The sequence below is a fragment of the Canis lupus genome, chromosome 18, assembly GCF_048164855.1.
Source record: "Canis lupus baileyi chromosome 18, mCanLup2.hap1, whole genome shotgun sequence".
NCBI lineage: Eukaryota > Metazoa > Chordata > Mammalia > Carnivora > Canidae > Canis > Canis lupus.
This window is the reverse complement of record NC_132855.1, coordinates 41,042,951-41,067,744: the sequence shown is the minus strand read 5'-3', so window position 1 is coordinate 41,067,744 and position 24,794 is coordinate 41,042,951. Positions and strand designations below refer to the sequence as shown.

The 24,794-nt window shown below is 37.2% G+C and overlaps 1 protein-coding gene across 8 annotated transcripts in view; it reads left to right on the top strand.

Moving 5' to 3' along the window:
* Positions 1-24,794, top strand: part of CASD1 (CAS1 domain containing 1) — a 69,540-nt gene that overhangs the window by 8,695 nt on the left and 36,051 nt on the right. For 3 of the 8 annotated variants that reach the window (XR_012011039.1, XM_072784120.1, XM_072784119.1), the window contains exons 1-3: positions 12,101-12,353; positions 19,957-20,053; positions 20,619-20,739. Coding sequence is in view for 7 of the 8 variants with exons in the window: in XM_072784120.1 (XP_072640221.1) it covers positions 12,221-12,353; positions 19,957-20,053; positions 20,619-20,739 (351 nt within the window). In the remaining variant the exon portion in view is untranslated. Of the gene's footprint in view, positions 1-11,607; positions 11,728-11,872; positions 11,926-12,100; positions 12,354-13,038; positions 13,994-19,956; positions 20,054-20,618; positions 20,740-24,794 lie in introns of those variants that run through there. The other 5 variants (XM_072784118.1, XM_072784115.1, XM_072784114.1 and 2 more) reach the window with 5 other exon arrangements.

The following is a 24,794-nucleotide window of genomic DNA, read 5'->3' as shown; positions in this document are numbered from 1 at the left end:
AAGTTATCATCCATACAGGTAATCAAAGGCCAGACCAAAGCAATTGTCACAGAAAACTACAACAGTGAATACAATATAATGGAAGGTGCTTTTGTTTTCAAGGAAAGGAGAGTAGCTTTGTATTAAAAAGTCTGGTTCTTCCACAATGTAAAAGAGGACTGTATGAGACAAATATTTAGTAGATCTAGAAAGTCATAGTCGGGCAGAAAAAAACAAACTATATTTGTCTCAAACTGCAAGCAACAAGTCTGAAAAGAAATAAAATGTATTCAAGTTTTGACAAAGTTCACTCAGTTTTAGTAGATTTATTTGTAAGATAATCTAAAAGCTAGAGCAGGGAGCTCATGAATCCTTTATTGCTAAATATAATGTTAATGCAAAACTAGAATCTGGTTTTCTATATCCTAAACTGACAATTTATCTTGAACTATTTGGCCTTCTCTTAACAAGAGATAGTAAATAGTTATTCTTTCACATTCTCTGTGACCTGTCTGCATGGCAGAAATTCTACATCTCATCAAAATAGTCTTCTGTGTTTTGTGCTGACTTTGTCAAGCCCTTGATTAAAAAGCAACAAAAATACAAAGTTCCTCATTTCTGAAAGATCTAAAATTCCTTTCGATTGTGTCACTTTCTTCTCATTTAGAATATTGTATTGTCACTTTGCCTTAATAGGTAGCCAATGTATTGTTTCTCAGGCACACCTGATCCTGTCATAATAGGTGATCTAAAGTATTCTGATAACTCTTTTGTTTTTACTTTCCCATAATCATATCCAAGATTCAGAAAAAATAAAATTTCAGGACTTTTCTTTATATGTAAAGTTTCTTTAAAAAATTTTTTTTTTTTTAAAGATTTTATTTATTTATTCATGATAGTCACAGAGAGAGAGAGAGAGAGGCTCAGAGACACAGGCAGAGGGAGAAGCAGGCTCCGTGCACCGGGAGCCCGACGTGGGATTCGATCCCGGGTCTCCAGGATCGCGCCCTGGGCCAAAGGCAGGCGCCAAACCGCTGCGCCACCCAGGGATCCCCTTTAAAAATTTTTAACAAGTGCCCTGGAAGTTCATGAAGATTTGGTCTTTTGCCTTATAAAAGAAATGATGCCCAAAATAGTTGTTTTCTTGACATATTCTATATTTATCGATTAGCTCAACACTACTGTAAGAACTGATCAAAAGAGTGGTCAAATTAAAGGTTAGTTTTATAGGTAGAATAATATTCATATACATGTTTCTGAGATTGTACACTAACAGAATGAATCGAAGGGCCCTGGAGATCTGTCAGTGCTCTCACTGTTCATAATACATTCTTACTCCTGGGAAAAATACTAATCATATTACTACAACAATGTTGTCCTGCACTCAAAAGAGATTGTACTCTCTTCAGTTTTGGCATTGCTCATTACCACAGTGAAATAACCATAATCACTTTGCCTGATGATTTCTATTACCCTCTGATGCTTGCCAGAAGGCACAAAGGTTAAAATTTGTGTCTTCAGCAATGAAGGACAATCCCAGAATTTCACAGAAAGGACTGTATTGTATTCTTTTAATTGTTGATACTTCAACAAATAGGTTCATGAATTGCAACTCTAGAGCATAAAGATAACTTGGCCCACACAGTTATCAGATATACGTGGGAATGAGTTGGGGTTTCCAAGACCCTTTCTACCTCAGAAGCAGATGACTTCAAGAGAGTATACTGATGATCCAAGCTGGAGCAGAAGAAGAAATAAGTACATACTTGAACTAAATGAACTAAATATCATTATAGATATTTGGTTTGGAATACAGATGGCAGGTATTTATCATCTATTTTCTGATAGCTGTATGAAGAAGTCTTTTCTTTGCTTGGTAATTTACCTCTAACTCTCAACATCGAGTGAAACATTTTTAAAATGGCTTCTAACTCTTGGTGCCTCCTTCAGAATTTAAAGCCAAATACAGAGCCTCCTAGGTGGCTCAATCAGTTGAACGTCTACCTTCAGCTCATGTCATAATCTCAGGGTCCTGGGATTGAGCTTGGCATTTGGCTCCCTGCTCAGTGGGGAGTTTGCTTCTCCCTCTGCCCCTCCCCATGTACTCATGTGCACATTCTCTCTCTCTCTCAAATAAACAAACAAATAAACAAATAAATAAATAAAATATTTAAAAATAAAATAAAATAGAGCCAAATATGTGTACTGCGTCTCTATACCTTCCATGAAAATAAAGTTACCTGCATAGGGTCAATAAGAAGCTGTTTTCCTTTAACCAGGTATCAAATTCCTATAAAACATAATGTGTCACCCCAACAGAGAGTTTTTACTGTCTTTAATTGTGACACTGTCACACAAGGTCATAATTGAGAGTCACATTTAAAAATAAGTGACATTTAATCAGTTATAAAAATTCCATTATTAAGGAGTAAATGTACTTTACATGTAAAAGCAAGAAACCATAAAACATACCACCCAAGAACACTGATCTGGTGCCTGTTGCATGGTTAAAGCCTCATAGGTCACCGGCAGCATCAACCACCAGCTGTCCAGGAACTAAAGCATGTTTGGGACTTTGTGTAGGAGTTCTCCAGAATCTACACATAATGAAGATGAAATCTTGGTGGATAGATTTTCTGGGGTTTGGTTTCCTAATCTTGGGACAGAAAAAAAAAAAAAAAGGATGCTTTTTAATGATTGAATCCTATATTCCTTAATGAAGTTATTCAGCAGAATTTAATCATTTGGTCTATATACTTGCTCAATACTGAATGCCCAAGGAGGAACATGTGGTTAGTTAATACCTTTTGCTGAACTATATAAACAAACATAATGAAACCAGACTTCTGTATGTGTAGATCAAAAATAATCTCTAGAGGTTATTTATGATCAAAAGAGTGGACTGTTAAGCAAAATTATTTAAAACTTGGAAATAAAGCAAAAAGATGGGTTGCAGGACCTTTTGATAACATACTGGGGTACTGCTTAACAGACTAAAGGAATGTATCTGTGCTGGACTATTTTCTATTAAACACCTAGTCTCTGTGACATATATCTTAACTTGTAGATATTGACTGGTAGAGAGCAAATTGAAGAACAATTGCTTGTGAATTTACCAGTGACAATGAACTTTGAAGAAAGAAAGAATCTTTTATTGAGCATCCCCTAAGTGTCAAAAACTATACATTACTCATTTAGTCATAAAAACAACCTTGAGTGATAGGTATTATTATCTTCATTTTACAAGTAAGAAAGTTGAAGTTCAACAGGCAAAATGATTTGCTACATTATTTAGCTAGTAAATGGTGAAGCCAGGTGTCAAACTCTGAACATTCTTTCAAAACCTACGCTCTTTTTACATTATTCTACCCCCGTACTATAAACTTTTTTCCTAACGGCCACAAAGTTATACCTGCCACTTCTGCAAACCAAAAATGATACCTAAATGTCACCAAAAAGAAAAATATGCTAGTTAAAAAGGCAGAATTTCATGATGGGAAATATAAGTATATGTTCTGTGTGCATAGAGTAAAAGATCTATGAGTCATCTCCTGCAACCCACTAAGTGTTTAGTTGAAGATTGCTCTTTATCATCTAGCTAGATGGCAATTAGAAGCGTGTGAGACAAAGTATCCCTTAGGAAAAACTGGCTCAAGAATAAATCATTTAAAGTGCTTTACAGACGTTACCTAATACATTTTCACACATCCCTGTGAGCTACACAGCCTCACACAAAAAGCGATTCTAATTTGTTTACAGACCTTCAAAGGTGATATAGCGTAAAGTGGAAGGCCAAGATGCTACTAACAACATTAGACTTACCTGAGGCCTAGGGCAGTTTCGGCCATTTCAGCTGAAACACCACTAAGTTAATTAACCTCTATTGTTTTTCTTAACCTGCTTAATGAAAATGTCAGTACCATTTGGGCCAGAAGGCTGTGAAACCAGGCAGGTCGTTTAGAATTTTTTTCTCCCCTTCAAGCTGCTCCATTCTGATTTGATCAATGGTTAACATCCTTCACCTTAGAAACAGTGGGAGATATTCATATTCTCCTTCCCTAAGGGACAGGGTGCCTTTTAAAAAGCAGTGAACTGTGAATTTCCAGCTAATTTAAACAACTCTTCCACAGAAAGAAGAATTTGTCTTAGCCTCTGAGGAAGACCTAGGGCAAAATAATTGTTACACTCCCATCCCTCTCCCCCTTTATCTTTAAAAACTGTTTACGAAAAAAATGTTGATTCCGCCTGGAAAAAAAAGGTGTGCAACTTGGAACAAAGTGGGAGATGCATTTTTCTGTTTTAGAGAAAGAATATTGAGGGTGGTGGATGAAGCAAATTTTCACACATGAAAATTTAGTACGTACTATATTTTCTGGGTTTTAATTCTTAAACATACTTCAGTGTAAACAAGAAGACACTGAGAACGAAGTTATGATAATCTTTCCCAAGCTTGTTGCCACTTGTCTCCCCATGTCAGTAAATGGTCCCTGAAGCCACAAGTTGCTCAAGCCAGAAACAGAAGTCACCCTTGGTTCTCCCTCCTCATCTTCCACATACAATCCATCAGCAAGTGCTGTCTACTTTTAAAGTCTGTCTCCAATCTGTCCACTTTTTTTCTCATTTCCTTTGATTTCACCTTTGTCCAAACCAGTAAAATGAGTGAGGCTCCAAGGGAGTGAAGAACTTTCTCAGAAGTACAGATATTTGAGAACACTACAATCAGCAGAAGGAAAGGAGATAGAAGAGAAGCTGGGAAAGTGGGAGAAAGAGAATACAATTGGGATATGAAGAGAATTTAGTCCAAAAAACCCAGAGACCTGAGGATGACTCTCACACATTTCCTAATCTGAATACAAGGACAGAAGTGAACATAAGGTGCATTAGGGATGTGTTTTGTATATTTAAGTTTATTATATCATGTGAAACTTTTACTTTATACAACTTCCAAATGATTACTGAGAAGATTTTTGTATAATTTTTTTCAAGGTTAAATCTTCCAGACTAATAAGGAAAAAAAAGGCAACTAAAACATATAATAAAATAATTGAGTAATACTTTAGAATTCTTATTATTTTTTGTATCAGTTTTTGAATACTTGAGTAAACACGAATTGGATATTTGGGTTTTGTTTTGGGTACACTCAACTTGATCAAAGAATCCAAAGGCCAATATTCAAATTCACTGTGATGAAAACAAGTTTTAAATCTACCATAGGAAATTATTCACTTGTTCAGACAAGCCAAAAGTCAGTTTGGAAAATATTTATCTACTCCATAGTCTCAAAAATTCTTATTAGAAAAGTATCTCAATTTTCTCCAGTGTTCTTCATTAAATGGCCTTTAACTTGGATTTAAGAAACATTAATATTTATTAAGTTCAAGGCATATTCATGTATTAAAAGATAATTTTTAAGAGGATATAGTATAACTTTCATACAGATATAAAATGAACATGTGTCAAAGCTTTTATTTAATTCATTATTAATGAAGGAACCAGAAGATATTACAATTGGTTCAAAGGAGAATTAAAAGCACCACACATATATGACATTAGGAATGGCGAAATAAATTTGGTTAACAAATGTAAAACTTCAAAACTGCTCAATATCCACAGAGCAATAATCAACTGAATCCCAATGAGATGCAATTTGCATTTCTATGGACAAAAATCATTTGCATTACTATAAGTATTATATAACTTAGAGCAATGTAAAATAACTCAAAGACAATAAAAGATTCAGAGACCCGATAGAATCAGATAATCTGGACAATGCCTACTTTTCCATTGAAGACAACCACAATATCTTGGATTTCTAAGTCTTTCACAAGTTTTCTACAAATAACACAAAAAGTACTAACTCCCTGTGCCCCAATGCATAAAGTCTAGAAGGAGGGGAATGAAGAAGACAAAGATAAACATAATAACTGAATAGATTATAAAGCACAGTGGGATATATCCCAAGAGACTGGGCTGATAATTTCCCAATACACACAATATGCACAAGTAAAGAAGATATCTGTTCTGATTGGATAGTGTCAGTGCTTGATGCATACTTAAGCACAGACAGAAACAAAGTACTATGAAAAATCAGAGAAAGGAAAGAGTTATATTCCCATAAGGAGCCATGGGCTTACTTCACAGAGGAGGCAAAATGGAACAGACTTTAAAGAGGAAAATTCTTCTGATTCTGTTAATCATTTCACAGACTGCATAGATCAAATCATCACACTGAACATTAGAAATATAAACAGTTGTATCTGTCAATCATACCTCAGTAAAGCTGAAGTGGGGAAAAAAGAAGACAGGTTTTAAACAAGTAGAATGTGAGGTACAGGGAAAGAAGTATTTTAAGCAAAAGGAAGAGTAGGAAAAAAGTTCCTGGCTTGTAGATTGTTAGCATGGTTGAAGGAAAGGAGAGCTAAATAGAAGACACAGCAGTTTAGGCCAAACCACAGACAACCCTAAATACATTAAGACGCTGGGAATTCTTTGTGTCCAATTGGGAACCCCCAAAGTTTTTAAGCAGGGAAATGATAAAACTATATATAAGTCTCAGACAAATAACTCTATCAGCAATTGGCAAAAAAAGAGATTGAAAAAGTGAGACATTAGAAAACAGAGTCCAGTAGGAATCTATTACAACGGTCGGTTGAAGCTTGAACCAAAGCATTCTGGGGAGAAGGAAGGAGCTTTGAGGAAGCCAGAATAAACAGGATATGGTGATTCACTAAGTAAGTGATTTGGGGTTTTTGACTGTGCACTCAATATTAGTTAAAATTTGATCATGCACCCCTCCAACTAATGTATATTTATTTAGTTACAAAATATGTACTGCTCTACTAATAAATTAATATGATACTTATAATTTGAAAGATTCATATGTGCTTACAAACAGTTTTTGCTCTTAAAAAGAGTGGAGTTTTCATGTTTGGATACTTAATTTCCAAATGTCTTAATTTCCATGGCTTCAGATCAGTAGTAATTCACCTCCAAGCACCACAGATTTAACAGATTTACCACAAGATCTATGGTCTACAATGAGCAAATGTAAATTCTCATTTCAAGCAGTCTTGATAATTTCAAAATTGTCTATGATTTCTTACAGATTTAAGTTGTCCATGTCTGCGTATGTCACAGATGATATATAATCTATGTATATATCTGATATATCTACATGTGTGTGTATATGATAGATATGTGTACTTTTAAAAAACTATGTAATGTAGTCGATGAAGAGCTACATTAGCAGAAGATTCCATTCCATTCTTGTTGGCCAGTGCTTTTATAATTAGAATCATCTTTAATTCCCATTCACCATAGGGATTTTTTTTATGTCACCTTCTATTTTGTGAGTTTAAGTAGATAATACAATCTGTGAACGCATTTGCTAGGCTCATAGGCATAATATGCCTAATGTCAACAAATAAGTGAGCCCCTGTTGATCTCTTCACAAATGTGAATTCCCACGTGCACTTGACATTAGTTTACATATAGACCAATTTAGACTACCAGGGAAGTATTTATATGAAATAATAATAAAATTTAATTTTATTGTAGTTAGGAATGTTGAAATAACTTCCTAGGCCCAAGATGAGCCATTCCTGCCCAGGGATGCCATATCAGCAAACCAAAACTTATCTAAGCTTTATGTCTCTGTAAATGCCCCCCACTTAACCAGAAATGTGGTTACTGATCCCCAAATGCCAGGCTAGTTCTGGGCTGTATACTTATTTCCTTGTTTCTTTTCATTCCAAACAAAGTTGACTATGTGACTCCAGCCTATTAGATATTTTCTCTTTTTACCTTCCTTGGTTCTTTTTTTTTTTTTTTTTTTTTTTTTTTAGCCTATAAAAATTCCTTCCCTTCCATACCATTTTGCAGTTCTGTGAAAGGGGCTATCCATTCCATGCGGTGTTAAGTGAAGTTTGCTTTTATCATCTAATTATCTTTTTAAATCATTCTTAACAGGAATTCACTATAAATGGAAGTTTGAGTACTTTGCTCTGACTATCCAAAGGCTCATCTGTGATCATACCTGCAACTGAAAACCTGTACTTTAGATAAAGCAGTGGAGAAAGATGAGCCAAAGATTAGCAAGCATGACTTGAAGGACAGTAATGTCAATAAACTAAGTGGTAAACATAATAGGATGAATGAGATTATAAGGAAAATAAAACTGATCTCTGACACACTGAGTCTGAGGTTACATAAAGTACTCAATGAAGCTATCCCTGAGATATATGAAAGAGGTCTGGAGCTCATGAGAGGAATCTAAGTTGCATGCACGGATCCGTTGTGATAGTTGAAGCCAACCTGTAACGTAGGTTTGCCAAGAAGCAAAGTAACCAAACAAGAAAACTCTGAAAAGTACTCACTTCCAAGAATTTTAAAAAGCAAGAGGATTCTTCTTGGAGATGCATGAGAAAAGAGAGAGAGAGAAGGCTGTAGTGTCACAGAAGTCAAAAAAGAGAAGATTTTAAGAAAGCAAATATTCCAAAAATGCTGTGCAGAGAAGAAGGATAAAGCTAAGATAAAGACACTGGATTTGGTAATTTAGGATGTAGTTGACATTTGAGCAGGCAGTTTAAGTAAAGTAATAGGAGTAGAGGTCATAAGTAGTAAAAAAGAAGAAAGAAAGAGAGAAAGAAGAAAGAAAGAAAGAAAGAAAGAAAGAAAGAAAGAAAGAAAGAAAGAAAGAAAGAGAAAGAAAGAAAAGAAAAGAAAGAAAAGAAAAGAAAAGAAAAGAAAAGAAAAGAAAAGAAAAGAAAGGAAAGGAAAGGAAAGGAAAGGAAAGAAAAGAAAAGAAAAGAAAAGAAAAGAAAAGAAAAGAAAAGAAAGAAAAGAAAAGAAAAAAGAAAAGAAACAATAACCACTGATTTTTCCTTCAAGAAGTTTGATAGGGAGAAAAGAGATTGTGTAGTGAATTAAGGAAGGTGTTTTAAACAGAAAACATTGAGCTTATGTGTAGGGCAAACAGTGAAGAGGGATAAACTAAAGGTAGAAATAAAGAAGGGAGACTTATGAGACCAGGTTCCCAAATGAAATAATATACCAAGACACAGATGAAATAGACAGCTTGGGGAAGAGGAAGAAGGAATTTTTCAAGTCAGAAGAGAACTACAGTTACTAATTCCATATTTCAAACTTGCTAAGAGAGATCTTTTTTTTTTTAAATTAATCTTTTTTTTAATTTTTATTTATTTATGATAGTCACAGAGAGAGAGAGAGAGAGAGAGAGAGAGAGAGAGAGAGACAGGCAGAGGGAGAAGCAGGCTCCATGCACCGGGAGCCCGACGTGGGATTCGATCCCGGGTCTCCAGGATCGTGCCCTGGGCCAAAGGCAGGCGCCAAACCGCTGCGCCACCCAGGGATCCCCGCTAAGAGAGATCTTAAAAAAAAAAAAAAAACAAGCAAAATATCTTGTAACCATGTATGGTGACTGATGTTAACTACACTCATTGTAGTGGTTATTTTGTAATGCTGTACATATAAATGTCCAATCATTACTTTGCTCAGCTGAGATAATATGTCAATTATACTATAAAAAAATTAAATCGGTATAAACAGTAATGAATGAATACAGTGAAGCAGAAACAGTTTATACCAGAAGATTCTCACCTCAAAACTGCTCCTCCTACTATTATGGCTGCTCCATTGCGTCTCCTTTTCCCGTCCTCTTTATCTCTATTACCTCCTGTGGTATAATGGGAAGTAGATATTTGGTTAGAAGAAGAAGGAAGAGGAGGAGGAAAGGAGAGGGATAAATATGGTAGTTTCTGTTCTTGCTTCTGTTTTTAAGTAATGCACAGTTGCAAGTGTTCCTATCAGATGGCTTCTCTTTTTATCAGATTATTAGGGGGAAAGGTAACCTGCAAAGCATTAGTAAGCCTTCTGGATGATTGAGGGGCATGCAAATAAACATGGAGCCACTAGTTTTTAACATCACCAGATTTGAGTTTTGAAAAAGTTTAGCCCAGTGAGAGGTATGGCAGAGAGGCAGTCAGATTGGATTTTTGAGGTGGAGTTGAGGTAGATGAGTTAAAGGAATAGGAAATTTAGGCAAGAAGTCAGGGCTTAACCAAGGCAACAACAAGGGGATAGAGAGGAGGTAGCATATTTGAGAGTTTTTTAGAAGGGAGAATGGGAGTGGAGCCAGTGAAGACCTCAAAATCAACTACACTTTCTAGACACTTGTCAGAGAAGAAAAGAGAGATGCAGAAGTAAACACACAGAAACACAGAGTCCATGGATGTATTTCACTAAAAAGAGAAACTTATTGGTGGAAGGGAAACAGCCAGGAGAGAGGGAGAGTTTAAAGAAGACACGGATAGAGGACGATTGACATAGGGATGACTGATGGAGTCATCAACACCCCAAGAAAGGGGGATGGGAAGAGATTTAGAGCAGAGGAGAGGGATTAGCTTTAAACTAGAGGGAAGGAAGAATGAAGTCCACAAGCTATTTACAATATTTCAGAAAGCCTTCTGGAAATTGCAATTAAATAAAATGTCAAGTTTCTTTACTTTTGGCAGGCATTAAATCAACCCTGCGGGCTAACACTGGTTATCACACACTGATCAGAAATTCTAATTTGCTGTTGATGACATCATAGAAATTTCTAGGATGTTATTGGTGGACCATATGCTGTTAGCAGAGTTATTTATCTGGTTTTTACAATATCTGATTTAATTCCTTCAGCATGTGATCAACCCTGGACCAGAAGAGTGACAGCCAAAATTAAGCGACCATTTCCAGGGAACAGTGCCTAGTGTTTGTACACTTATTTAACTTTATTGCTTATTAGCATTACATCCATGACAGTGATGTATGTGATTTCATTTAAGTGACAAAATCTTTCAAGATATGGGGTCCACGGATGAAAACATAATAAAAAGAGTCCTTGGATGAAACGAATTGGGATGACAAGATCTCGATAGTCCCTTCAAATCTAACATTCTATAATTTTAAGAGGGGCTCATAGACACAAGTTCAGGAATGGCTAAATGGGAAAGTTTTAAAGAATACTTGAAAACACCCCACCTAACCAGTGGCTCACTTTAAACAAGGCAAGTAGATAGAAAAGCAATGTAAATAACCATTCCCATCTGGAGGGCAGCTCAGGAGAGACGAGGAAAAAAAAAAAAAAAAAAAAGGGAGAGAGAGAGAGGGAGCGAGAGAGCTGAGTGAGGGATAACAAGCGCTTAACAAAAGCAAAAGCATGCTTGCTTTATGGATAACCACAAACATTAACCCACTTCAAGAGCAGGAATGATTGTCATGAGCACACTTTTTAATGTCTGGCGCATCCACCTAGCCAGCCCTTACATAAACACAAAGGAAGGGTGGGGGGTCTCCCCCCCCCCCCCAACACCTACACTAAGCTGGGCTCATTCTGTACCTTCTGCTCTGTACTTTGGTGTACCTTCGCCTACTGGAATTGAAGTCTTTGTTTTTTTGTTTTAAGTTTGAAGAGAAATGGGCCAAGAGAGTGAGTTTAAGAGTTAAGACTGGTCTTCTTCGTGGGTCGGTGCTAGGGCTAGCAGCAGTTTCAACACCTGGCGAGCAGCTAGGATCAGCAGACTGGACCCCACAGGGTGACCATAAGCCCCCCCTTCCCCGCCCCCCCCCCCCCCCGGGACATCACATCCAGCCGGGCAGGTTGGAGGGGGTAGAGAGCTCGGAAAGCCTGTGTTGGGGAGCGAGGGCGTGCAATAAAGTGTATTTGTACCTGGGCTCAGGTAGTGGCCGGTAAGAGAGGAGGAAGCCCCAGGGCTCGCCTGCGGGCCTGCTGCGACCCCCGCCCCCTCTGCTCCTCGTCCCCATGGCCCTGCCGCCGCCGCCGCCCGCCAGCGCCCGTGACCCGGTGACCCCGGAGGGCCGCCCGGGGCCCGTGACCCCCGAGCGCGGGGCATCCGGACCCCCGTCGCAGGCGCAGCCGCTATTAAGGCAGGAGGCTAAAGGGGAGGAGGAGGAAGGGGAGGAGACAGGCGTCCTGGGCGCCTGGGGAACCGGCGCCGCCGGGCAGGGGTGGCGAGGCTGGGGTGAAGCCGCCGAGGCGGCCGCGGCCGAGGCCGAGGAGGGGCAGGTGGCGGCCCGGGGCGCCGCGGCGGCGGGCGCGGGTGGCGGGCGCGGGGGCTGGCGGCGGCTCCTCGCCCGGCTGCGGCGGCGGCGGCCCCAGTGCTGCCCCTGTGCGGCGCCCCTTCCCCGCTCCGCCGCGCACTGTTGTCATGGAGGAACCAAGATGGCGGCTCTGGCCTACAACCTGGGCAAGCGGGAGATCAACCACTACTTCAGCGTGAGGAGCGCCAAGGTGCTGGCGCTGGTGGCCGTGCTGCTCCTCGCGGCGTGCCACCTCGCCTCCCGCCGCTACCGAGGTGAGCGGGCCCTCCCCCTGCCTGGGCCGGCCGGGGGAGGCGGCGACGCGGCGGCGGGAGGCCGCCCCCCTCGCCCGACACACGCCCACGCTCACGCGGTAGCCGCCCGCCGCCCGCCGCCCGCCCGGCCGTCAGTCCGTCCGTCCGTCCGTCCGTCCGCGCGCCGGGCCGGCGGGGGAGGCGGCGCCCCCACGTGCCCCCAGGCGGCCGCGGGCTGCGGGCCGGGCGCGCCGGGCCGACCGCGCGGACCCCAGTGCGGGCCGCCCCCCTCCCCCTCCCCCCGCCCAGCCGCCCGCCGTGCGGTAGCGGCCGCGGCCCCCGGGCCTGGCGCGGGCTCCCGCCGGGGTCCGGGCTCCCGCGCGAGCTGGGCCGGGGGAGCCGCGTGCGGCAGGTCGGACCCGCGGCCGGAAGGCGGAGGCCGCCCTGCCCTGCACCGGGCCGCGCTGCCGGGAGTTGGGGTCGTCCCTTCTGCGCCCTGGGGTCCGGCTCTTCAGCCTTTGTTGAGGGCGGCCTCCTGCCCGGTGCCGCCGAGCCGAGCTGTTGTTGGACAGCGGCAAGGGCCGCCCCATTTTCCCCTCTGCCGCCTGGGCGACAGCTGGCAAAAGATGCCCTCGGCCAAATGGAGGAGGTGTCACCCAGCCTCTGTGATTCAGAAACGTTTAAAGGGTTCTGGTTGCACACTTTTTTTTTTTTTTTTTTTTTTTAACAAAGTAAAGGCACTGACTGGGGCAGGTATTTGAAAAGAAGTTATGGGTTGACAGGAGATGAAGGTGGGCAAGGAAATCACGTTGCAAAGCCGTTTGAAAGGAGGCCTTCAGCGTGGGTTTTAAAATCGGTGTAAAGAGGAAAAGGAAATACGACCTCCTTACTTCAGAACGCATGATCTTTCAGTAATCAAGGGATATTTACTTGTCCTTGTTGACTGATTTTTTTTTTCTTTTTAATTTTCTCTGTTAAAATGCCACTAGGAGAGAGGCTGCCAAGCTGAGGGAAATTAATAATGATAGGATCTTTGATTTTTGGCTCTTAGTATTATCGAAGCCATTATCCGGACAGATCTTGGTGACTGTGAGAGTAATGGGTCAAGATGTAACGTGTAATGGACAGGTGCACGTTGAACGCGGATCCCCCTGAACTTCGCACGCACTTTGGCAAAATATCCAGTAAATGGGTACTGGAATCTGAGCTCTGTTCTCTTCCCAGGTGATCTTTCAAAGTGTAGGACATTTTGAGCAGTTTGGCTGCTTTGTTTTCTCCAATTCTTGAGGATGAAAAAAATCTCTAGTATTATACTGGATGAATAGTTCTCTGTCTCTATAGATATACACACTAAATTGACTTCAAAAGATAGACTCTTTATACCCTTTTGACCTTTCTCCTTCAGCCTCCCATAGGTCCCAGCCATATGATCAGGCAGGCCTGGCTTTGGCTCATCTGCAGTGGCTCCAACAGAAGTCAGACACTTTCCTGTGTGAAGGAAAACCAGCAGTATTGAAGCATTAATTTGTGGTCATTTTGAAGATGATTTTCTAACTATCATTAATCACTTTATGTTAGTTTGGTATAAGATGAGAGTAACTCGATTTTGTCTCTGTGAAGTAGTGAAGATAAATGTCATAACTGGTGCTATAGTGCTAAAGGTAAATAGCTGGTTCCCTCCCTTTTTTATTTTGTGGTTTTTTTTTTCTTATCTCTTGATAAGCTTGGATACTAATTATTATGCTTAGATTATGTATTTCATCCTTTCAAGATCTGTCATCAGCAGGGAAAACAGAATGTCAGATGGAACTGTATGAGTCAGTGTAGCAATCTGGGGTTGTTTGTAAAGCCTCCTCCAGAAGCTAGTCATCAGCTTCCGTAGGTGCTTCATGTCTTCAGTGTGAAGCAGTACACCTGGTGTGTGTACTTACCCAGACTGAATGTCAAGAACTTGACAAACAGAGACTGTTTGGGAAAAATAATGATCCTACCAGGAAGTTTTTAGACATCTTCATGCTTTGGCACAGTCAACCTGAGTGAAATGTAATGCTCTTCACACAAAGATGATGCTATAGTTGAACCACAATACAGTAAATCTTCAGAATAAGAAAGGACTTTAGATTAGATACAGAGGTTTATGCTTATATTAAAATCTTCAACGTGTGGGTGTGTGTACGCTTCAGGCAAGTAGAGTGAATGCAGTTTGAATACACATATTAAAGCATCTCTTGCTTTACAAACCATAGAAAGTAAAGAAAGAATACATAGTACAGAAAGTAAAGCTTGGCAGACACACATGCTACCTTAGAGCACTTATTATATACCAGGTGCTATTCTACTAAGGGTTTTACAGGTTTGAACTCTTTTTGTCTTTACAGCATTCTGGGAGGTAGATGAAATTACCATATTTCATCCTCCATCCCAACCTCCATTTTCAACATTTCTGTAATCAGGATAAATTTTTTAAAACTTTATTGCATGTCAAAGTTTAATTGTTAACATTTTTTTCTAGTTTACATAAAATAACGATGTGTCTTATAATCAGTGGTCTTAGATCCAGCGAATTAGGGTATTATTTACATTTTAAAGATGAGGCATGAGAGGTTAAGTTGCCTAAGGACACACAATTAGGCAGTTATTGAGCTAAGGTTTACAACCCAGTTAGTCGGCCTCGTACCATTAGGTTATAGACTGCCTTTCTCAGAGCTTCTTAGACAGTTGGTGATGTATAGAAGATGGAGTAAGAAAGCATTTTCCAGAGAGACATGGATTAAATCACTTAAAAATACTAATTCAGCCTCACAGTACCCGCTAAGACTTTTCCTTTTCTTTTTCAAATAAAATGACTTTCTAAAAGTTACATGTGTAAAAACTTCAAAATCTGACCAGCTTACTTTTTATTACGTATGTTAATCTTTTTCCTTCTTTCTAAACTTCAGGCTCACAGTCTCAATATGCTTTGCCCTTTTACGTATCTCACCGATACCTGACTTTCTCTGCCTGCAGTGACCTCTCTCCTTAAAAGAAAGACCAGATTTTTCTGTCAGGGTCCGATTCAAATGTCACCACCACCGAAAGAAGAATTAGAAATTCAGTGTTTCTATAGCAATTAGTATGTGCTTAGGTTGTATTGTAATAATTTATATCCATCTTCCACACACAAACTGTCAGCTTCCAAGGGTATTTTATTCATCTTTAAATCATCAGATGTAGTTGAGATTCCTACTCAACACAGAGTAGCAATTCCATAAATAATAATTGGATAACTAGATTTTCAAAGTCCTTATTTCCTTCTGTTTTTCTCCTTTCACTTGGTTCTTTTGGCTTTCATTGAATTCCAAATTCTAATAGTATGTTCTGATCTCAACTTTAGAAATTAGAGGGTTTTTTTAATCATTGATATTACTTTCACATAAAATATTAGAACAACATTTTAAATAATAATCCTATTAACTATATTTTGTCTGAACTTTCCCAATCTCCAACACTACCAGATCACAAAATGTCCATTAATATTGTGATTACAGATTGAAAACATCTTTTCTGTGACAAGAGGCCAGTATCTGTGGCCTTACGGATAGTTCCAATCTGGATACATTTTAATTTTTTAATTGATAAAGTAAAAGTGTCTCAAATGTCTTAATTTTGTTGAAATATAATTCCTTTCTGTCACTAGGCATACTAAATGCAGTTAAATATTATTGCATGTTTTGGAGAAAAGTGAGTTCAAAGCTTCAGAAATTGAAGAAAAAAAGAAGCAACTCTAGGTCTCTTAGCCTTTTCTCTCTTTGCCAGGAAGATCCTGATCTATATGACACCACTTGTCATGTAGGCACTCCTAGTTTGTCAAAAGAAAAATGTAAACGGTGATTCTTTTCAACACAGACCAAAGTGTAACCTTGCTGAATTTTAGCAAAATATTCTACAAATCATGTTAAAAACTTTATGATCTGATATTTTCACAGTTGGTGGTAAGAAACAGATAGCTTTGGTAGGATGATTCAGCCAGTGTAAGGGTGCAGTATGCCAGAGGTATTCTATTCAAAGGGAAATATAAGCTATGATTTATTTAGAACATTAGATGTTTTCTTTAGTTATATTTTGTTTTTTAGCTTTTTTTTTACACGTGTTTATCTTTTTACTTATTTTGTTTGCTTTTAGTACCTATTACAGAAAAAAAATTATGCATAAAAACCTGAGACTTTAGATTAACAAAACAAAATGCTTATGGTTAAGATAATAGAATGAAGAGGAAGACAGGTATTCATCTAGATAATCTTAGTATTGGAGATAGCCGAAGTAGATAATTGTATCCTTTTAGATGTTTTTTTGTTTTTGTTTTTTGTGTGTGTGTGTGTGTGTGTGTGTGTGTGTGTGTTTGTGTGTATTTGGGTTTTTTTGTTTTGTTTTGTTTTTATTGTGTCCCTGGCTTGATTTATCTGAGCACTTGGCAACTTGCATCTCACATTGGTTGTTTTAAACTAGCTATCAAAATATATGAGACAATTGAAAATAATGACTGGGATTTTTTGTTTTCTTTTTGTTTGGGGTTTTTCTAGGTAGATTTTGAAAGGGAAATATATGTGCCAGCAGACATTTATGTATGTTTAGTATACATCATAAAGATGTGGGACTTTATCTTATTTTAACACGTATATTATATTTAGTGATTTGATCCAAAATTACTTCCTTCAAGGAAAAGAGAATTTGTTTTGTTTTGTTTTAGGTTTATTTTATTTTAGGTTTTTATTTCTTCATTTGAGAGAGAGAGAGAATGCATGAGCAGGAAGGACAGAGGGAGAGGGAGAGGAAGAAGCAGACTCCCCACTGAGCAGAGAACCTGTCCAGGGTCTCATCCTAGGATCCTGAGATCATGACCTGAGCCTAAGGGAGAGGCTTTAATCAAGGAAGCCACCCAGGTCCCTCCCCCCCACCCCCCCCACCCCCGCCACCCCTCCCTCTCCCTTCCCTCCTTTTAAAGAACTTGTTTTAGAGTATGGAATTTTGTGGGAGTTTTCTAGATTAGGTTAATTTATTTTCAATCAGATTATAACAGTAGTTGAAAAGATAATAGTAGTTATTGTCACCCCTATATTATTTTTCAGACAAGTATAAAAAAGTCTCTTGCCTTTTTGGTTGTCTAGTTAGCAGTTCTTTTACTTTCCTAACAGTTCTTTATGTTAGATTCTTGCTATTAAAATAGCTGATACAATTTCTGTCTTCTGATGGAACCTCAACCAATATGATACAGAGGCTATCGGTTTCAGATACAAGGATTACCAAAAAAAACTTTGCATCATAAAATACATTAAGAAGGATCATCATCAACTAGCATTCATTAGCAAATTTAAAGTTTCTTTCCTGGAAAGACCAGTAGTTTCTAAATATGATGTTTATAGTGCCTTTTGGTTAGTGGCAATTCCAAATCTGTTTTGTTGGGGCGGAGGTCGAGGGTATGGGGTGAGGGTGTGGGGATTCTAATATGGATTCATCAGTTCAGAGCTTTGTTTCCCATTAGTTGAACTACTGAAGAACAATGTGTGAATAGTAGTATTGAGGAAAAAAAGAAGAAATTTGCACTTTTAAACACATTTTCTGGTGAAGAAAAGACAAGTTATTTTAAGATCTTGGTATTGTACTTCCATTTCCATAAAACCATATTGATAACCCTATAGACACTTAACAAATAACATAATCCCACACACTGAATATTGGTCAAGATGTGTTTCTGTTTCAAGTTCTACTGAAAAGCAAAAATCAAGTAACGATAAGAGAAAGGGAGAAAGAAGAAAAGGAAGAAAAAAAATCCACAGAATTAATACCTAGTTATTTGTAACTTCTTGTAAGTTTTTTAGAAGGTAGATGTTACTGACTTTTTGCTTGGTTTATAGATATGTTTATAAAGAGGTGGAAATGCTATAAATATGGAATTTTCATTCTAATTTTAAACGTTTACTGGATTTTTAATAGGATTTTACTGTAGAACCATTATAAAAGAATGAAGCAGAAGGATTTTTTAGAAAAATAATTGTGTGTTCCTATAGTCCTTTCCTTACTCCTTCTTGATTATTTATGTAACTTAATTTTGTTTTTTAGAACAAGAATTAGTTTTTAATAATTAGAAAGAATTAAGAACTGATTATTTATAGTTTCCTTAGAGGGATGTTATTAAAAAATCTTTGAAATACAAAAGAAAAAAAAAACCTGCACAGGCTACATATATAATTGCAAAATTTTAATAATTGATATTCTGCTTTTCCTATCCAGTTTTCCTATCCAGTTACTGCACAACAATGCAGTATTTTCACTCTTCCTTCCTGTTCTATTTTAGAATTTATGACACTGAAATAACCGCACTTTCATTATTTATGCATACCTGTCTTGTATTTGTATCACCTTTTATTTGTATGTTGGCCAGATACATGGGTAACCAGCTGAGAAGAGAGATATGTTGTGCTTTAAATGTCTTTGGATTTTCTCTATCCCCTCCCTAAATGGTTCTGTACCATTTTTGTGCTTTAGTGTTCCTCTATCCTGACCTTACCTATTTGTGAAACAAATAGAGCTTGCTGTTGACTGTTAATAAAGAATTAGAGTAATTTAAATGATATGTATATTTTATTGTAACCTCATGGTTATTCTAAATATCTCATTATTCCCTTATCCATTTGACATATATGGATTTTCTTTTAATGCATCCAACTCCCTTTTAAACTCCTTGATCATTTAAGCTAATATCTGATAAAATGGCCAAAGGAAATAGAGGGACCATCTGTCCCGGTTTACAAAGGATTGAGGAGTTTCCCAGGTGTGGAACTTCCTGTATGAAACTGTGACAGCTCCACCCAAAGTGGGAGGAGTTAATTGATCATAAAGGAACACAAGAACATCAAGAGAAGTAGAGAGACTGAATATTAATGACTGTGAAATCTGCATTTGCTATTGATACTGATACCATGTACCTTCAGCCACTATGTAGCTAACGTAGTTTTAAGTCTTATCTTTGTAAATTATAAAAGGATGAGATTTTAGTAAACTCAATAGGAAGTTCTTGAATAAATCTTTTTCTCCGTTTGCACATTTACATAATATGGATAACATACTTCCTCCCAGGGAAGTTGTGAAAATCAGGGAGTAGGTTTATAAAATATCTCCATTACTGCATTTCCAATTGTGCAAATTTATTATACATTATCATAGTTGAGTAAGAAGTAATTTCCAAAGTCTTTTCTCTTATTAAGGAATAAGAATTTCTTTCCCAACTAGGAATGGTAAACAGATATAAAGAGTAGTTTAAGTTTGAGACGATATCCTTAGGAAAAAAATCTTGAAGCAGAAGGAACTGCTAAGAGTGAATATAGCATTTAAGAATTAGGAGTCTCAAAAAAAAAAAAAAAAGAATTAGGAGTCTCATCTATGGGAAGCATCTGTCATTAATGGCTCTTAACTCTTGAATATTAATGTATTGAAATTTACAGTGCTTCTCATGGATGAGTCATATGCACCTAGAAGGTATAGTGAAGCATAGAAAACTTTGTGCTTTCTCATCTCAGAGTTTACATGAGGTCAGATAATCAATATATAAAAATATGACTTGTTGACAACACTTTGTTTAACTGTACAGGCAATGATTCATGTGAATACCTTCTCTCAAGTGGCAGATTTCTTGGAGAGAAAGTTTGGCAACCTCACAGTTGCATGATGCATAAATACAAAATCAGGTAAAGTTTCTTCATCTTGTTGTTTTCTTTTCTAGGATAGGTCTTCATATCTAGTGGAAAGGAGTTAGTGAAACAAAGAAAATACTATATGGTACTTCTCTATATGATGGTAGAGAATTGCTGATGGGAGGTGGAAGGGGGGTAGGAGGTGAGTACAAATGAAGATTCCTGCCAAACGCATTGGGGAAAGAGTTTTGTCCAAGCTTCTTTATTTCAGGTGAGAGAGAACCAGGCCCAAGGCAATAAGTAGCCCTTATGAGTGAAGGACTCTAGCTTTAGGACTTGGAGAGCTACATCATGGAGTTATTCTGAGATAATGGCTATAAAGCACTTAATATACTTAGAGTACCTCTTAAACACTTAATAAATGAGGGCTATAACTACTGATCATTGTATTCAGTTGATCATCAATGGGCTGGTTGGTTAAGCAAACCTGGCCATCTATTTCTAAAGTAACATAACTGTGTGTATGATAATCCTGTACTACTTTCTTCACAAACTGTGTGCTTTGAATTGCCAACGTGCTGATTTTACTTTTTAATTAATGTTTCTTTATTGATTTCAGTGAAGCAAAGAACTGTCTTGTAGATAAACATATCGCATTTGTTGGAGATTCCAGAATTCGTCAGTTGTTTTATTCTTTTGTAAAAATAATCAATCCCCAATTCAAAGAAGAAGGAAATAAGGTAAAACTTATCTATTCTCTTTATTGTTTTAGAAGTTAATCAACTGGTTAATTACAGGAGGATTATGCCTCCCTGCATTAACAAAGAGAACTATAAAAGTTTTACTTTGGTTTTGGGAAAGGTGGAGGGAAAAAAGAATGATAACCATAATGCGGAACATAAGAGAAAGAAGTGGTGGGTAAGGTATTAGTAAACCTTTTATTACCTTAAACTTTGAGTTTCTGGAATAATAAGTTCTTTTGATAGAAAAACTTTTTAGAATTTCTTAGAAAGAAAACTAAGAGCAAATATCCCTTATGCTCCTTTTCATATTTTGCCATATTTCTTTTCAGCCTCTTTTAAAAAGTAAAAATAATCTTGTAATCTTATAATGTACAATTTTATGTCTTCATCTCCCACCCCTTATCAAAATTCACCATATTATTATATAATCAATGTAAGCATCTTCATAATGGCAATGTATTATTGAGTACATGTATATATGTATTTTATATATGTAATTTTATATAATTCTCTTTTCTTTTTTAGTTTTCTATTTTTTCTTAATTTTACAGTTTAAAAAAGGACATTCTTGATTACACCTTTGTGTGAAAACTTTGCTTTTTAGATTATTTCTGTAGAATAGAATCTCTGTAATGCAAATATTAAGTTAAAGAATACAAACATTTTAAAAACTACCGATTATATTGCTAAACTATTTTAACTTATACTGTTATTAGCAGTGTCCCATCAGGACCTAATTTTCTGCAGTTTTTCTGGCACTGCGCAATTATGCTGTATACTTAAAATAACAATTTTGTGCTCTTTTTATAGAAAATTCTGATTTTAAAGATATATCTTTCTTTGAAAACTAACAAGAATGGTTCACTGTCTATATATATATATTTGTTAATTAATTTGTTGACTAGTTAATATTTTGTGAATTATCATATCTTTCCTTCTGTACATTTTTAAGTGATACAAAGTTCTTTTTTTTTTTTTTTTTTTGGGTGATACAAAGTTCTAATCCCTGTCTTTAACTGCATATGATTGGGAGTGGGCAATAGCAAGGAGAGAAAAGTAAAATACAGGAAACTTTAGAATTGTAGAGAGAATAGATCTTGATTTTATGATGAAAATCTGCCTGTTCCCCTCAACTTGTCCTGTGGTAAGGAGTTGAAAAATGAGGGACTTCACAGCTAAGTATCTAGTCACATAATCACTACATCCTCAGGAACTATTCCTTGTGAGAAGAGTCCGTCAAATACTAGCGATTTTGTCCACTAGGAAAGGCAAGTATAGATTTTAAATCTGAATAATGGAAAATGATAAAGTCTGCTTTTCATTTAATTTGGTATCTGTAAATGTATTTTTAATTTGTATTTATACACAAAATTATACAGAAGTGTCGGAATTGTTTAATGACAAGAGGTTATCACTGTTTACAGTAAAAGGCTTTGAATGAACTTGTAGAGAGATTTCTGATTTCAAAGAAACAGTTTTAATATTTCTACACTCAGAATAGTGTGAGTTTCTGAAAATTGGAATAATGGATTTGGCAGCAGTCAGTTGAAAAAAACTATAATGATTTAGTCCACAGCCAAAAGTAGGTAGAATGGAGTACATTGTTTCTGAGCCCTAGTTATAACACTATGTTTCCAATCTTTATTTTCTAGAGGTGCCTAGTTAACCCACAATTACCAAACAAGATACATTTAAATTTATGTGCATTTTCCAAAGAAATAAAGACAGTTTGTCATAGTCTAAAAGAGAAAGTTACTGAGAAACTAGTTCAAATTGCTAGTGGAACATTTGCCAAAATGTATTTTGCTTAGCTCTCTTGTCTGAACACCTTGAAGACAGAGATTATGTATTCTCATTATTATTTTTTAATACATGTCTTGTGCTTCACACAGCCTGATATCTTGTAGAAGCTGATTATTACTATTATTTTAGCATTGTTAGGTTAGCATTGTTAGGGTTTGTTTGGGTAGGATAGGAGTATTGGTAATTCTTTATTTGAATTTTTTTCTTCTCTGTGTTAAAGCAAAAAACCCCCCAAATCTTTTTTTTTTCCCCCCCAAATCTTAAAGAAGCTATAGAGCAGGGCTCTTCTCAAATTCCATTTTGTAGAAGACTAATTCTGCAAGAAGCTCTGGTCATAGAAGTTTGGGCAGAGCTAGATATCCTATCCCCCTTTTAGATGGTTTTAATTTAGGCTACGATATTAAAAAACTTGAGAAGTCTTGCAGAAACAACAACGAAATTTAAAAAAACAACAACAACACATGTTTGTGCTGCTTTCAGCCATAGAGCAAACTAGAGACTCTGGGGGCCCCCTTCTATCTCAAACCAGCTAGATCCTATACTTGCTGATGTATTTCTAGACTTTGAGGAAATGAGAGACGCTCCCCCCAAAAAGGAACAAACCATGAGTTAAAACCAGAGATAAGGAACAATAATAGCAGACACTCAGTAGGTTTAGGCTGGCCTGAAGACAGATGCCAATAGCTGCAGTACTCTGTGTAAAGAAGACTAAGCTTTGGGCCAGCAGATTTCTCAGTGGTAATATTGAAAGCCAGAGGACACTAAAATAATAGCTTTAAGCTTCTGAGAGAAAGGAAATTTCAACCTAGAATTATGTACCTAGCATACAAATGTCTATTCTTGAAATTTAGAACATTTTCAGATAAATAAAAGCAATAAGGGTTTACTGCTGGTTAGATTTATAATAAAGGATTTTCTAAAGGGTAAACAAGGAAGAAGGGAAATAACTTAAGAAAAAAATGATCTGAAATATAAGGAGCAGTGGTTAAAGAAAATCCTAAACATGTACGTGTAAATCCAAACAAAGAGTGTGTATAAAATAAAAATGTCTTTTTACACGTATTGAAGAACTGGCCAAAAATAGCATGTAAGTCAGAGGGACGTGATTATGAAGTTTTCTAATATCCTCTTTATTCTTCAGGGTATTGTTTTACTTTAGAACTTAAGTTAAAGATGATAATAAAATATCAAAAGCAAGAACTAAAAGGATAGAATTAGGGTGCATGAATTCCAAACCAGAAGAAGAAAAATTAAAAAAAAAAAAAATCAAACCCATCTAATGCCAAGTACATGTCCCACACATACATAACCTGCACACACGTATATGCTCATACACGTACATTCATACATACATATACAAAAACGTGTATATGTAAAAATCACTTTTATATATATTCCACATATATTTTTAAAAACCTATGTGTGAGGGAGCTAGAAATTAAAAAGTAAGATAGTAGAAACATTTATAATCAAAATAAGTATGAGTAGTCTAAATTGTCAGCTAAGCACAGATTTTCAGGTTGGTTTTAAAAAGAACTTTCTGCTGCTTAAAAAAGATATCTAAAACAAAAGAATATGGAAGGTTTTAATTAAAAATGAGAAAAGATTTACTAGACAAATGCTTATTAGAGAAAGATAAGTCATATTAATATAAGACCGAATAGATTGTAACACTAAGATTTTTAAACTCGTGGGCGTGAAATAAATTAACCTTAAAATGTGTAAAGCAAAATTAATATGATTACAGTGAAGGGTTGACAAATCCTCCATCAAGGTGAGAGAATTGTTCACTGCTCATGCATTTAATGATAGGACAAGCAAAATTACTAAGCATATAGTTGACTATCAACATGCTAATTTTATGAACTTAAACTCAAAGAATACACTAAAAAATCAGAGAACATATTTTTCTCAAAGCACACTTGGAATCTTTTTTGACAAAGTATTAGGCCATTAAGCAAGCATCAATAACATCAGAGAATTGGTATCATTTCTTCTCTGTTAGATAAGTTCCTTTATATCTAACTTAACCTGATACAAATTCTAGAAGCCTATAGTAAATGTTCCTAATGGTGAAATGTTAGACATATTTATGTTAAGTTCAAAGAGACGACAAGGATGTCCACTATTGTTGCTTCTATTCAACATTGTATTAGAGGTCCTTACCCAAGGAAAGATAAAGATGTAAAGACTGGAGGGATACAGACTCAGAATTTCATATGGTGCAATTATCTACAAAGAAAACTCCA